The sequence below is a fragment of the Geotrypetes seraphini genome, chromosome 1 (genome assembly GCF_902459505.1).
Source record: "Geotrypetes seraphini chromosome 1, aGeoSer1.1, whole genome shotgun sequence".
In the NCBI taxonomy this organism is placed as follows: Eukaryota; Metazoa; Chordata; class Amphibia; order Gymnophiona; family Dermophiidae; genus Geotrypetes; species Geotrypetes seraphini.
In genome coordinates this window covers 331,346,505-331,360,614 of record NC_047084.1, presented here as the reverse complement: position 1 = coordinate 331,360,614, position 14,110 = coordinate 331,346,505, and the positions used below count along the sequence as shown (strand labels likewise).

The 14,110-nt window shown below is 43.5% G+C and overlaps 1 protein-coding gene across 3 annotated transcripts in view; it reads left to right on the top strand.

Annotated features, from left to right (window-relative positions):
* The window catches only part of GRID2 (glutamate ionotropic receptor delta type subunit 2), a 2,335,100-nt gene that overhangs the window by 1,193,005 nt on the left and 1,127,985 nt on the right, over window positions 1–14,110 (top strand). For all 3 annotated transcript variants that reach the window (XM_033958336.1, XM_033958346.1, XM_033958356.1), the window contains one exon: window positions 3,525–3,809. In XM_033958336.1, coding sequence (XP_033814227.1) covers window positions 3,525–3,809 — 285 coding nt within the window. The remainder of the gene's footprint in view (window positions 1–3,524; window positions 3,810–14,110) is intronic.

The following is a 14,110-nucleotide window of genomic DNA, read 5'->3' as shown; positions in this document are numbered from 1 at the left end:
TGCCTTCACATTTTCAGTTGGAATTATGTCTTTATTATATTTCATATTGTAGTAAAAAAACAAATAGAAAGGCTTTGTAATTTTAGAAAAATATCACCATATCAACTAATTTTGTTTAGTGTATTAAGCAGTAGCTAAAACAAGTGATTTTTGTTTATCTCCAGATTTTCACTTCAGTAAAGATGCAGTCTTTTGATTCATGTCATTTATACCGAAAATGGAGTCTATACCACACTATAGTAAAAGAGTCCCAATTTAAAGTTTTACATCTACTATGGAATTAGTGCCCAAATTATAATATGGTAACTATAAAGCCTGTGTGTTAACTGTTGTGGGCATTGCCACTATATTTCAGAAAATTAAACCTCTACCATGTGATAAGTGAAGCAACAAATTGCACTGATGCACATATTCTATCTTATTTAGGATGTGGTAATTATGTTCCTGGCTGTCAGGGGCATATTTTCCAAGTGTGCTACGCAGTGTTCACAGGTTAAGCCCACCCTGATTACAACACATTCAAGCTGCCAGTGCAGTAAAAATAGAGTTTTTTGGTTTTTTGTTTTTTTTGCTACTACAGCTTGTCTACGGTGTTCTTTGCTCACATGTTTAAAGACAATAGACTGTTTTCAGTCCAATTCTTTATATGTGCGTTTGCAAACCATTGGACCATGAGGGTCGTGTAGGGTCCAGTTGGATTTTTTACCACAGTATTTTTATCATTGAACTTCTTTCATTGAATTTTCATGTTTTATATGTCAGTGTATAATAAATTATCTCCAGAACATCTGTATCCACAGTTTTTTGTTTTCATCAGTGCAGTAAAAATCCAATATTACATAATTATTTATTGCACTGTGGAACAGAATCTGGTGATGGTATGATCAGGGAATGAGCATGAACTACACAGAAAGTACATGGCGTGTTACATGGGTACACTTAAATGTCACCTCAAGAGGGGGCAGTAAGTGCATCCATACAATTGGCATGCATTTTGTGTGATACACAATTCCTCCCAAACAGCCTCTGATCCTCACTGCAGCATGCCTACACATCTCCTTGATTACAAGCAGAGCTGACCTTTGGGTACCTGATGACCTAGGCATACTATCAAGAATGCACCTACCACCATCACCACTACCACCACCACTCATAGGCACTTCAAGGGCTAACATGTTATTTTACTGTTAACCCCACTTATTAAAAACCTTTCTCTCCACCTTAGTTCACCAGCTTCTATTTCCCTTTACCTACCCAAACAATCCAAAATGTTCATTTCTCCTTTATTACTGCCCCTTAACAGTCCAGCATCTCTCCTTGTATTCTGAATCCCCCCTATTTCCACTGGGAGTGGGTTTAGGTATCTGGCCAATCAGAGTCTTAGTCCACTCCCAGTGCTTCCTGGGATGCACTGGGAAGGAGGCCTAAGACTCCGGTTGGCCCAGAGCCCCTCATATGGGAGGAGCCTTAGGCACATGGGCCAATCAGGGTTTTAGGTCCCTCCCCTGGGAAAGCCCACCATTCTGAAGAGGTTGGCCTGCCGACCGGAGGGAGTAGGCATCCCTCCAGCCGGCCTTCCTGTTAAAGGTATAGGGGGGGTCTAGGTGACCTTTGGGGGGGGGGGGGTTCAGTGGGGATGCTAGCCGGAGAGAGTGGGTATCCATCCTACCAGGGATGTTGGGGGGGGGGTGCTGGTAGGAGGGAGTGGGAATCCCTCCTGCCGGGGATTGTTTAGGGCAGTGGTTCCCAACCCTGTCCTGGAGGACCACCAAGCCAATTGGGTTTTCAGGCTAGTCCTAATGAATATGCATGAGAGAGATTTGCATATAATGGAAGTGATAGGCATGCAAATCTGCTCCATGCTTATTCATTAGGGCTAGCCTGAAAACTCGATTGGCCTGGTGGTCCTCCAGGACAGGGTTGGGAACCACTGGTTTAGGGGTTTGCGGCAAGAGGGAAACTGAAAGACCTATATTTTCTCTGATGCATACTCTCAGGTATAATGTGTAGTGCTGTGGGGATCTTGGAAAACAGAAGAATATAATTAAGGGTTTTTAAATTCTTGTTTTGTATTATCTGTGGATTATTTTGTAAATTGTGCATTTTAAATATGTTTTAGATTGTAAGCTGCCTTGAAGGTTTTCCCGAGGGCATGATAGAAAATTTAAAATAAACTTGGAACTTGGGATTGGGCATCCCTCCTACCATGGACAGTGTGTGGGGGTTCTGGGGTAACGGCAGGAGGGTGGGAGCATCCCTCCTGCCAGCCAACTTGCGGTAGGGTTTGGGGGTTACCTGCCGCTGCCGCTGCCGTTCAGAAACTATATGACAGCCTTTTAGCGACACAGGCAGCAAAGATCGAAACTACAATCACCAATCTACTGACCAAATCAATAGACACTAAAGTATTCCGAAAAGAAATCAAAACTCATCTCTTCAAGAAACACTTCCCATCATCATAACCTCACAAAAGTTTTAGAAAATGCTCTCATGACTACCATAACACCACCACCAGCAATACCTTGAATCCGGACAGTACTATCTCTATTCGTCTAAACAACAGAATCCGGACAATATTATCTCTATTCGTCTAAACAACCTATCACTATCTACTATCTGCTATCAATGTCTCCTGGAAAAGTCCAGAATAACAATTGTAACTTAACACATTCTTGATTACATGTACTGCAATGCTACTGGAAATGTCCAGTCTTCTAACTTGTAATCCGCTTAGAACCGCAAGGCACAAGCGGAATAGAAATCACTAATGTAATGTAATGTAATGTAATGTAATTCTCTAAACATGGATGCCGATTAGAGAATTGGGGTGGTTAGGCGGGGTTAGGCATCTGTCCGTTAGGACAGACGTAATTCTATATAGGATGCCCATATGTGATTCTCAAAATCTGCTTAGGTAGCTGCTAATACCGGGCATCCTATACAGAATCAGGCATTTTGGATGCACAGAATTACAGAATAGTGCATGGGCAAATGCATGTGTAAATCCAAATTAGTGTCAATTAAGTCCAATTAACCTCAATAATGGGTTGATAGCACCCAACTGAACAATTAATTAACACGAGAATCTGGGGTCCATGCCCAATAGAATCCAGAGGTAATTGTCTAGAGTATATCTGAAGTATACCTATATGTCCAGAGCAGATGTGAGCAACCACAGCCCTCAAAGGCCACATCCCATTTGGGTTTTCAAGATTTCCAAAATGAATATGCATAATATTGATATACATATATTACTTCTGTTGTATGCAAATGTATCTCATGCAGAACCTACCTGTTCTGTGGTCCTCGAGGACTGTGGTTACCCACCCCTGGTCTAGAGAATATCTGCTAGTATTTGTGTAATCTCAGCAGATCAAGTACACATATACTGTATACATGGAGAGAGAGAGAGAGAGAGAGAGAGAGAAGTACATATAAAGATATGAACAGATATGTTATATGTGTATATGCTTTCCGCACTGAAACTTAATTAACATTTTCATCTTCGGTTTACTGTCTTTCAGCATGTGAGCTTATGAACCAAGGCATCCTGGTCCTCGTCAGCTCCATTGGTTGCACATCAGCAGGATCCCTACAGTCTTTGGCGGATGCCATGCACATTCCTCACCTCTTTATCCAACGTTCAACAGCAGGGACCCCCAGAAGCAGCTGTGGGATCTTCCGGACTAACAGAAATGAGGACTACACCCTATTTGTTCGTCCTCCAGTCTATCTAAATGAAGTGATTTTAAGAGTCGTGACAGAATACACCTGGCAGAAATTCATCATTTTCTACGACACCAATTATGGTAACTTGTCATGTGATCACATTCGGCTCCATCATTGCATAGCTAGATTTTACACTCATCCACGAAAACCTTTCATTAGATCACATCTGCTTTTGTATTCATCATCTTGTAATACTTATTTGGATCCCAACAAATCTAAACAAACACGCAAAGATTCAATGCATCTTAATACCTGATTTAGAACGCTATTGATTTGCCGATGTGAGGAACACCAGTGCAGATGTGTCCTATAAGCATGTTTCATATTGAAAACCGCTGCATGTTTTGTATGAAGACATTAAATTCAGGACTAAATTTAATTACATAAGCAATAAAGAATAGAAGTTTGGCCACCTCGCAAACTTGTTTCCTAAAGCAAGCAAAGCAGATACTTCGGCAGAAGGCCAAGTTAGTCATTCACCTTGACCATTAATTTATGTTACTTTGGAAATGATATTGATGGATGGGGATAATAATGAGTATTGATGGTTTTTAGAAAATATGCATTTAGCAGAAACAAGTGCAAATGTGGACAAGATCAATGTCCAGCATGGCCAATTGTTTCAGCATTTGTTTTCACGTTTTGGAGCCCTCAAGCAAGTGTTAAAAATTAGTTACAGTTTCTGTTATCAATAACCTGCCACAGAGAGGCAATATTTCGCTCCAAAAGAATAAAGGATGCTTTATTAAAGTGTGATAAGTTTTCTGCACTTAACTTTGCGCAAAAACTAGTGCATAGGACAGGGGTGGGCAACTCCAGTCCTCGAGGGCCGGAATCCAGTCGGGTTTTCAGGATTTCCCCAATGAATGTGCATGAGATCTATTTGCATGCACTGCTTTCAATGCATATTCATTGGGGAAATCCTGAAAACCCGACTGGATTCCGGCCCTCGAGGACTGGAGTTGCCCACCCCTGGCATAGGAAGTACAAAACCTATGTGGTAAATGCAGGGTCATACCCAGCATCTGCTCTGCAGTTACCATCCAGGGCAGAGGCTTGCAGCATGAGAACGCATCACATACAGTGGCAAAAAGCATGGGGAAGCTCTTGAAAATGTGGTGCAGGCCTGCATAGAAATAAAGAGCTGGCTTGGTAGCACCCCTGCCCAAAATTGTTCTCACCCCTTGCCCATCTCCCTCCATGACATTCCCCATAAATCAGTCCACCCCTCATTAGCAGACTCTCCTTCCCAGCATACCCAACACCCCCCATTATTTAGTTCCTTTTTTTTTTTTTACAGAGAGTGTGCGCTAAAATAGCACCTGTGGCAAAATAACTCAACTTACCTCTTCCCCCTTATACTAAGCTGCAGTAGAGGTTTCTACCACGGCCCAGAGTGCTAAATGCTCCGACACTCAGAATTTTCTGAGCGTCAGAGCATTTAGTGCTCTGGGCCACGGTAGAAACCTCTCCCACAGCTTAGTAAAAAAGGGCCTTAATGATAGCCCATGTAGATAACTTCCTCCCCTTAATGTTATGTTTATGATAAAGTATTACACAAGAATTTCATTTCCTATATCATCGTCTCACATAACAGGATAGTTCAGAAGACAGTTGCAGTTAAAAGAAGTGTAGGACACTTCCCCCTCCGTATTTACGAATTCCGTATCTACAGATTCGCTTATTCGTGGTTTAAAACGAAAAAAAATTACTTTCATTATTCAGGCTATTTTAAGCCCTGTAAGCCCCTCCTTAAGCCTTACCTGGTGGTCTAGCGGGCTTTCATGGCAGGAGCAATCTTCCCACGCTCCTGCCCCTTGCAGATCGCTCACAGGAAATAGCTCGAGAGATTACAGGAGCTCAAGGCAGCCATTTCCTGTGAGCGATCTGCACGGGGCAGGAGCGTGGGAAGATTGCTCCTGCCTGAAAACCCGCTAGACCACCAGGTAAGGCATAAGGGAGGGCTCACAGGGCTAAAAATAGCCGGGGAAAGCGGGGGATAGGGGCAGAACCGGCCCAAATATTATTCATGGTTTTTCCATGATCGCGGGCCAGCTCTGCCCCTATGCCCCGTGAATACGGAGGGGGAAGTGTATTAAAATTAAATCCTCTCTAAGATCTTCAGTGGGATTTCTATTGCAGGACAGTCAAAGTGATGCATGCCATGATTTGAAGAAGAACAAATGAAAGACCTCCTAGCAAAGAGACTTGGGAGTTCTGATCGACAAGTCAATGAAGCCGTCTGCACAATGCACTGCGGCGGCAAAAAGGGCAAACAGAATACTAGGAATAATAAAGAAGGGGATAACGAACAGATCAGAGAAGGTTATCATGCCGCTGTACCAGGCCATGGTGCGCCTTCACCTGGAGTACTGTGTCCAGCACTGGTCGCCATAAATGAAGAAAGACACGGTACTACTCGAAAGGGTCCAGAGAAGAGCGACTAAAATGGTTAAGGGGCTGGAGGAGTTGCCGTACAGTGAGAGATTAGAGAAACTGGGGCTCTTCTCCCTTGAAAAGAGGAGACTTGATCTAAACATTCAACATACTGAAGGGAATAGACTTAGTAGATAAAAACAGACTGTTCACCTCTCCAAGGGAGGGAGAATAAGAGGGCACTCTCTAAAGTTGAAAGGGGATAGATTCTGTACAAACGTAAGGAAGTTCTTCTTCACCCAGAGAGTGGTGGAGAGTTGGAAATGTGTATCCTGCCAGAGCTGGTGTTAGACAGCAAGCGTGAACTAGGACCTAAAAGAGTGGAAAAGTCTTTTAAATTTATTTTGTAGCCGGCGTGAGGTTGGAGAGGATGTATCCCTATACTTCTACTAAGACTAACCCCGTCCTTTGCTGATGCACAACGTGGGTTTTGGTGGTGGTGGTGATCGATACAGTGCTCACAGAAGTCTTGTGAGCGTCGGAGCAGCCACTGGTGCTGGGGCCCATGCTGTGCGTCATCAAAGGAGGTGGTAAGTATCTTTATTAAAAAATCCGGCCCGCAATTTAGCCTATGTTTTAGATTTTGGTCCCTTATGTGATTTGAGTTTGACACCCCTACTCTATAATATCCCAGAGGAAATGTTCAGCTTATATGGTCCACGTTTCTCCTAAAATGGCTGCCTCAGGGTTACTTCCAAAATACAGTATACAAATAGCCAATGTTTCAAATGCTGATTCACATTTCACAGCAAATTAGGAAAGTGCATTTGTTAGCACACATTCAGTTTGTTAGCATTCTTTAAAATATGTAGGACTCTATTTACTGGACTGGCCATTGTTGCAAACAGGAAACTGGGCTTGAAGGACCTACAGTCTATCCCAGTACGGTAAGTCTTATTGGCACTAATTATTTTAAATTAAAATTTACATATGTAAATTTAGGCCTGGGATCTGTGCCTAAATGTTATATGTAAGTCAAAGAAAGGGGGGGTATGGAAATGGGAGGATCACGAGTGAATTGGGGTATTTCTTGGATTTACATCCGTAGTTAATGAATAAGGGGGATCTGCACCACGTTTCAGTTGCTGCAAATGGTCATGCTTAAAGTTAGCTGTGGTTCCTGGCACTAAGGGCTCCTTTTACTAAGGTGCGCAAGCATTTTTAGCGCGCGCTAAACAAAAAATACTAATGCAAACTCTATGGAGGCGTTAGCGTTTAGCGCGCGCGGCATTGTAGTGCGCGCTAAGCACACTCTAAAACCGCTAGCAACCTTAGTTAAAGGAGCCCTAAGTGCTATTCTATAAATGGTGCCTAACTTTGAGCGCTATGTATAGAATAACACTGAGCGTTAATCTTTTTAACACCATTTATTTCTGCTTATTAGATACTTCATAAGTATTACGTCTCCCTTTTAGTATGTATTACATCTCTCATTTTAATTCAGTGCTGTTAATAAGTATATATTTCAATTGTTTCATGGTAGTTCTATTAAGTTTAAATTTACAGATTTTGAATTTACCTCATTCACTGTATTTATGTTTATATTTGGTCTTTTTACTACTGTTAAACTGTTAACAAAGTTTAAAGATTTATATTTAATTATATCTGCTGTACACTGCCTTGGGTGAATCTCTTCATAAAGGCAATGTAGGAGTCCTTTTCTCTCCTCTAGTCCTTAGGTCCCTTTTCCCAGGAGTCCTAAACACATCAGGGTGAGAGATCACTTTTGTTATAACAGATCATCCCTCAAATTGCAGAGGCCAAGGGAGAGGAATCCTCTTCCCCTCTTAGGGTTTGAATCTGAGTCTCTAGGAGATCTTTCTCCACTTCCAAATGGCCCTCTTTACTACTTTTTGGTCATATGCAAATTAGTTTAGTAAGTCCATGAACTAAGCATTCATCACGCCTTTCCAACTCTTGGGAACTCAAATCGCAGGGGATATATCGGATACCCTATTTCTGCCACCAACCACTTAGTTTTCCCTTTCAACTAGTACCTCCCAACCAGGGGTCCCTGCTAGATACCCTCAGATCTAAGCAGGGGCCAAAACAAAGGATACCTTCAAACTCATGTTGTCTTGTTGTATGATCCTTTCCTGGGGTTCTTCTGGGGAACCTCCCACCCCCATGATGGGACATACACCCCATCACATGCAGTTAATAAATCCCAATCAAGCAAGCAAGCGATAAATAAAATAAAATAAAATAAATGATAGAATCCAGTACTAAGAGCTAGATTCACTAAGCAAACTGATCATGTACAACGAGCAAATTTCCCTCCAGCCTGATTCACTTACCTCTCCTGCGATCCGCTTCGAATCCATGCATGCAAATGAGGAGAAACACATGCAAATTGGATGACAACACGATTCACTACACAAAATTTCACATCGGACAGGGCTGACAGATCAATGGAAGAAGCGACTGCTGGGGAGCAGTCGAAAACATCCTTCTGACTCTCCTGTTCTATTGAAGCCCTGCTCTCTGCCCTGTCAGCCCCGATCTCCTGCAGCCCCGAATGCCTCCTGCAGCCCTGATCTGCCTGCCCTAGCTCTCGCGGTCCTGCACCCCTGGGCTTGCCTGCCTGACATGTCCTCTCTGCTCCCCTTGGCTCTGCCGCCTTCCCTCCAGTGCGAGCCCGTGGGTTTAAAGCAGGGCTGCACACCGCAGTGCAGCCCTACTTTAAACCCAGAGGCTCGAACTGAAAATAAGGACGGCACTCACCCCCCCACGGCACGGCCCCCCGACTGGCACGGCCCTCACCCCCTCCCCCAACTGGCACAGCCCATCCACGTCACCAACAAGTTGGAAGCAGGATGGGTGCTCAGTCCCTCCTGCTCCTAGTCCTCCCACCCCGTTGCCCATCCCTGGTCGGCCCAGGCGGTCGGGCCCAGCCCACCCACCCCGGAACCTTTAAAATAGTTGGGAGCAGGAGGGGTGCCTAGTCCTTCCTGCTCCTTCCGACAACGATGTCCATCTTCGGGAGCAGGAGGGGTGCCCAATAGCATCCTTAGGCCCCGCCCCGATGCATCATCTGATGCACAGGAAGAGGCCTAAGGCTCTGATTGTCTGAGGCACCTTTGGAGGGGCCTAGGGCACTCAGGGACTTCCTTAGAGAGGCGTGTTAATGATTGTCCCCATTTGCATGCAGGCCTTTACTGAATTAGTCGGCTGGCATGCAAATGGAAACGGATCACACACGGTTTGGAGGTTTAGTGAATCCTGCCCTAAGTGTCTGTATCTATATAGGTAAGTTTATATTTCAGAACAAAGAGATGTAAAAGCTATATTTAGATATATATTGTGGCCGGGCCAGGCTCTCGGCAAGCGAAAGACCCGGTTTGGATCGCAAGATTTTGGGCGCCTTTGATTTGGTTGGCAAAAAGAAAAACACAGATTTTTTTCTGGACTCAGTTCAAAATAAGGTTTACACTTTATTTGTCCACAAGAAAAACCCCCCAAAATATCAGACAAATCCAGTGATAATTTCCCTGCAGTTCAGTCTTCACTGCCACCTGGGTAAAGCATTCATTCTCATTATTGCATTTCATTTCAAGGTTCATTGCCGCAGGTAGCTAGGTTACCTCTTAGGGAGCGCTCGCCAGCTTACTCCCCTCTTTTAAGGCAATGCCTGGTATATCATAGCCAGTCCAAACAATAAACCAAAACAGTTTTCATTGACTTTTAACTTTTCAGCCTTCACGGATTTTCTCTCTTGGGACTTTCCCGTTCTGCCTAAGCAGTGGGGGTTGAAACAAACAACCCTTCCTGTGCATAAAGTTGTGCTATGCCCCACCTAAGTTTCCAATCACCCCTTGCTTCTGCATGGCAGTTTAAAAGTTTGTTCAAGGGATTGGCTAATTCCCCTAGTGCTTGTGCTTGGTCCCTGTTTCTTATCAATACTCTGTAGCCCTCCCCAAGCACATACAGTTCCTAGCTCATTTAATAGTCTGGCTGGAGAGACGTTTGCAAAGTGCAGTGCTGGTGAGCAGTTTCATTATAACTCCATGCCTTTTTCTGGCAAATTATATTCTTCTTGGATATTAGCATGACTCTCCCAGCCCATATTACTGGTATCACAATCATACTCAGCTATTTCCATGTTTTCTGCATTTACATTTTCCCATTCCCCTTCCCTTCAGGGTAGTTAGAAGAGCAGGCTGGCCAAGCTTCCCTTCCCCCCTCTGTAGCATTACTTTGCCTTTCCCTTATAAAACCCTCTGCAAGGTCCCAGTACTTAGCTGCTTGGGAAATTTCTGTTTGTCCTTCTCTGGGTGGCAAAGAGCTGCCTCTCTGTCTCTGTGGAGGGAATGTCCAGCCTGGAGCTGTGGGCTGGGCTCAAATCTCTATTCCAGCCTCACCTGGGTTTAATTTATTTTCCTTCTGCTTCAGGTCTGAAGGCTTACCTGCTTGCAGTTTCCCAAGTGTAGCCCCTCCCCCTTCTGGGTTGATTCTCTGTTTCACAGCTTGGTTTTTCAGGGAAACTTCTCTGCTCTTGTCGTTTGGGAGCCCTCCCTACTGGGTTTCCTCTCTTGTTTAAACCCTGCTTGTTTTACTCCGCCTAAAACCCTATTCTCTGGCTGCTGAACTGGCTTAGCTTTAGGGATTGAGGGTTTTAGAGCTTGGTTCTTCCACGTGACAGGGGCTTCCCTGTCACAATATGTGTACCACTTTGAAAATCTAAACTTCTAAATGTTCCGAATTTAAGTTGAGATGTCACAATCATTCAGCAATTATCATGTTTTGTTGTTGTTGAGGGGAGGGAGTACTGGAGAATTAAAAAGGCAAACCTAATCCACATGTATAGTGCTGCCTAAAACATTTTGATAAAACATATTGGGGTGCCCTACTGTCAGCTCGCCAAACAATCTAGAAGCACATATTCTTAAAAAAAAAAAAAATAGAGCTGTGAATGGCGCCTTAATTTATTGCGCCAGTGTAGCACTTACTTAGGAGCGCGTAAGAACACCTAAGGCCGGCATGGCTTGCCTTAGGTGCCTCTAGGTGCTTCCGTAAGTATGACACCAACACCTTAAATGTAAGCTTCTGAAATGCTGACCTACATTTAAGGCACCAGTGGGGAAAAAAAAAAAAAATCCAAATTCTATAATCAGCGCTGATTCATGATTGACATGCTATCGGTGGCCACTTCTTAGGCGGCCGCTGATACTGGTGCTGATTATAGAATTCCCCCACTATGTCTACCAGAGAGTGCATTCCCATTTTGAAAGGGGGTATATATGTTTACTTTACTTCTGTCCTAGTGCCATCCAAACCCTATTTTCTCGCCATGTACTTGTAATTTACATTTAAGTCCTGTACACTGTTCCCTCTAAGCTGAGCAGGAGTCCTCCACCCACAGTCTCACCAATAGAGGGTGCTGTTTTACTGTCACATTTTTCAATTGTGAGGGACAGGCAAGTTCTGCAGGACTCCAGGGAACATACCTGTCCTTAGCGACTGAAAATATTCCACCCCCTAGTGGTAGCAATGCAGCTGGAGGACACCTGCTCAGCTTAGAGGGAACACTTTTCATTTAAAACAATATTTTCACATGTAAATTGCAACTATTGAGATTGTTTACTGAGGTAATGCCTAAATACTTTTAGTCAAAGTAGCCATTATATTATATTAGTGATTTTTATTCCACCATTACCTTGTGCTTCAAGGTGGATAGCATAAGAGGTTATCTGGACATTTCCAGGAGAGTTACAAAGTAGCTCGGGTTACTTCGGGGGAGGTCTGGACATTGTATCAGGGTCATTGCAAAATAGATAATTTAGTTAGAAGGTTGTGGAATCTGGGGGGAGACTGAAATGTAGAAAACAAGTCCATCTGCCCTGTGCAGCGACTTTCCTTGAGATTTTCTTCCTCCACAGTTCTGCTAGGGAAGGGGTAAAACGCGGACCTCAGGGACCTCGCGGATCTAAACCCGCACGTCCTTAAAAATCCGAAGTCTGTGCCACTTTTCAGGTCCGTGCCACTTTTAGTCTTTGGCTCTGACAGAGCTCTATGAGAATTTAACTCTGAAGGATCCTAGCATGGGGAGGGAAAAGCATTAGGATCCGTCAGAGTTAAATTGTCATAGAGCTCTGTCAGATCCAGAGACTAAAAGTGGCATGGACCTGAAAAGTGGCGCGGACCTCGGATTTTTTAGGATGTGACATGCAGTTCAGATCCGTGAGGTCCTGTTGTGTAGGACCCCTGAACGATTTGTTGAAGGGGACGAATAGATTGTTCAGAGGATACTCCCGACAGCCAGTTCTGATGGTAGAAACAAAGAAACCCTCCCCCCCTTTTTTGCCTGTCTTTAGCACATCTAGCTGAATACACAGATGATATTAGTTCTTTTCAAACTGATTACTAGTTTCTACCATTAGCAGAGCGAGGGAAAAAAATTGAAGAGGATGAGCTTTTAGCTTTCTAAAGAAAGGACAGATGTGTCATTGTTTGTCCATTAACAACATTAAGCCAATCCACCCAAACTGGGGCTTCTCTTTCCTCAACCCAAACTGCGGGAGGATCTGAAGTCCGCCTTCGCTTTCCCTGCAGCTAGCTCAGGCCCCCGACTCCCTCGCGGACCTCACGGATCTGAACTGCACGTCACATCCTTAAAAATCCAAGGTCCGCGCACTTTTAGTCTGGCTCTGACAGAGCCCTATGACAATTTAACTCCTAAAAGTGGCACGGACCTCGGATTTTTAAGGACGTGCGGGTTTAGATCCGCGAGGTCCGTAAGGTCCGTGAGGTCCGCGTTTTACCCCTTCCCTTTCTGCTATTTCATCGATTCACATATTATCAGCAAACAGTTCAAAACCTTGCTTTTCCACAGGCTTTCTGATGACGCTTCTGAAATTTATTTCTTTCAATTTAAATGATTATTATTTTATTATTTATCAATTTATAACCCTTCAAGCAATTCATCTCCAAGGTGGCTTCCAACTACACATTCATAAAAACACACGCACACATACAAACCATTGGCTTATATATTTATATTTGATTAATTTTAGTTATCTTTTATAGTATGCTTGACAGCTTGTTTTATAATATGTTAGGTAAATTGCAGTGCTGCATATTTATAGCATTCCAGGCAAATTTATTCTAGAAATTCTTAAATGTTGTGGGGTTTTAAGTATATTTTAATGATTTGGATTTTATTGTTTGTATATAATTTACTGCCGGGATTATTTCATTGTTTGCTTTTAGAGTTTGTTCCATGCTTAAAATGCTTTCACAAAACTGTGTGTCATAAAATGGATTAGTAGTTTAATTTTCTGGGGGAAGAGAACGTTATGGCTATGAATGAATGCTGCAAAACAGGTACACTAAGGGGTCCTTTTTCTAAGGCGCGCTAGCTGTTTTAGCGCACGCTACACGCTAACGTGTCCATTATATTCTATGGACTCATTAGCATTTAGCACGTGCTAAAACGGCTAGTGCGCCTTAGTAAAAGAGGGGGTAAAGAAGGTGGGTGGACAAGGCTCCTAGGCACAGGCCTAAAGTAGGGTGCCCTCAGAAAGGAGCACTAGGGAGGGAAAGGAAAGATGGCCGTAGAGCTCTGCTGCTACCACTACAGCCTGTTTTCTCAAATCTGCACTGGTAAAGTAAGAAAATGAGAAACTCAAGTTATTGGTCCTTCATTTATGTGATCTTATTCAGCACTGAAAGATTTCATCCTACTAGTGGTAATAACACAGGCTTTTAGAATCAGGCTGTAGTCAGCAACCTCTTTCTGTACTGCTGTTATGAATGCTAGCTATTCCACTGCTTGGCTTCAGTCATTAAGCTTATATCAGGATACTGCAAGGAAATAAGCCCTGAGAGGCATTCCTGCAGCTTGTTCCATTTCAAGAATGTATGAATGGAACTAGCAACACTGACTTTGCAATATCCTGCGGGAGGGGGTGGGAGAGAGACAGTCCCCCCTTTCAACAAACTTTAT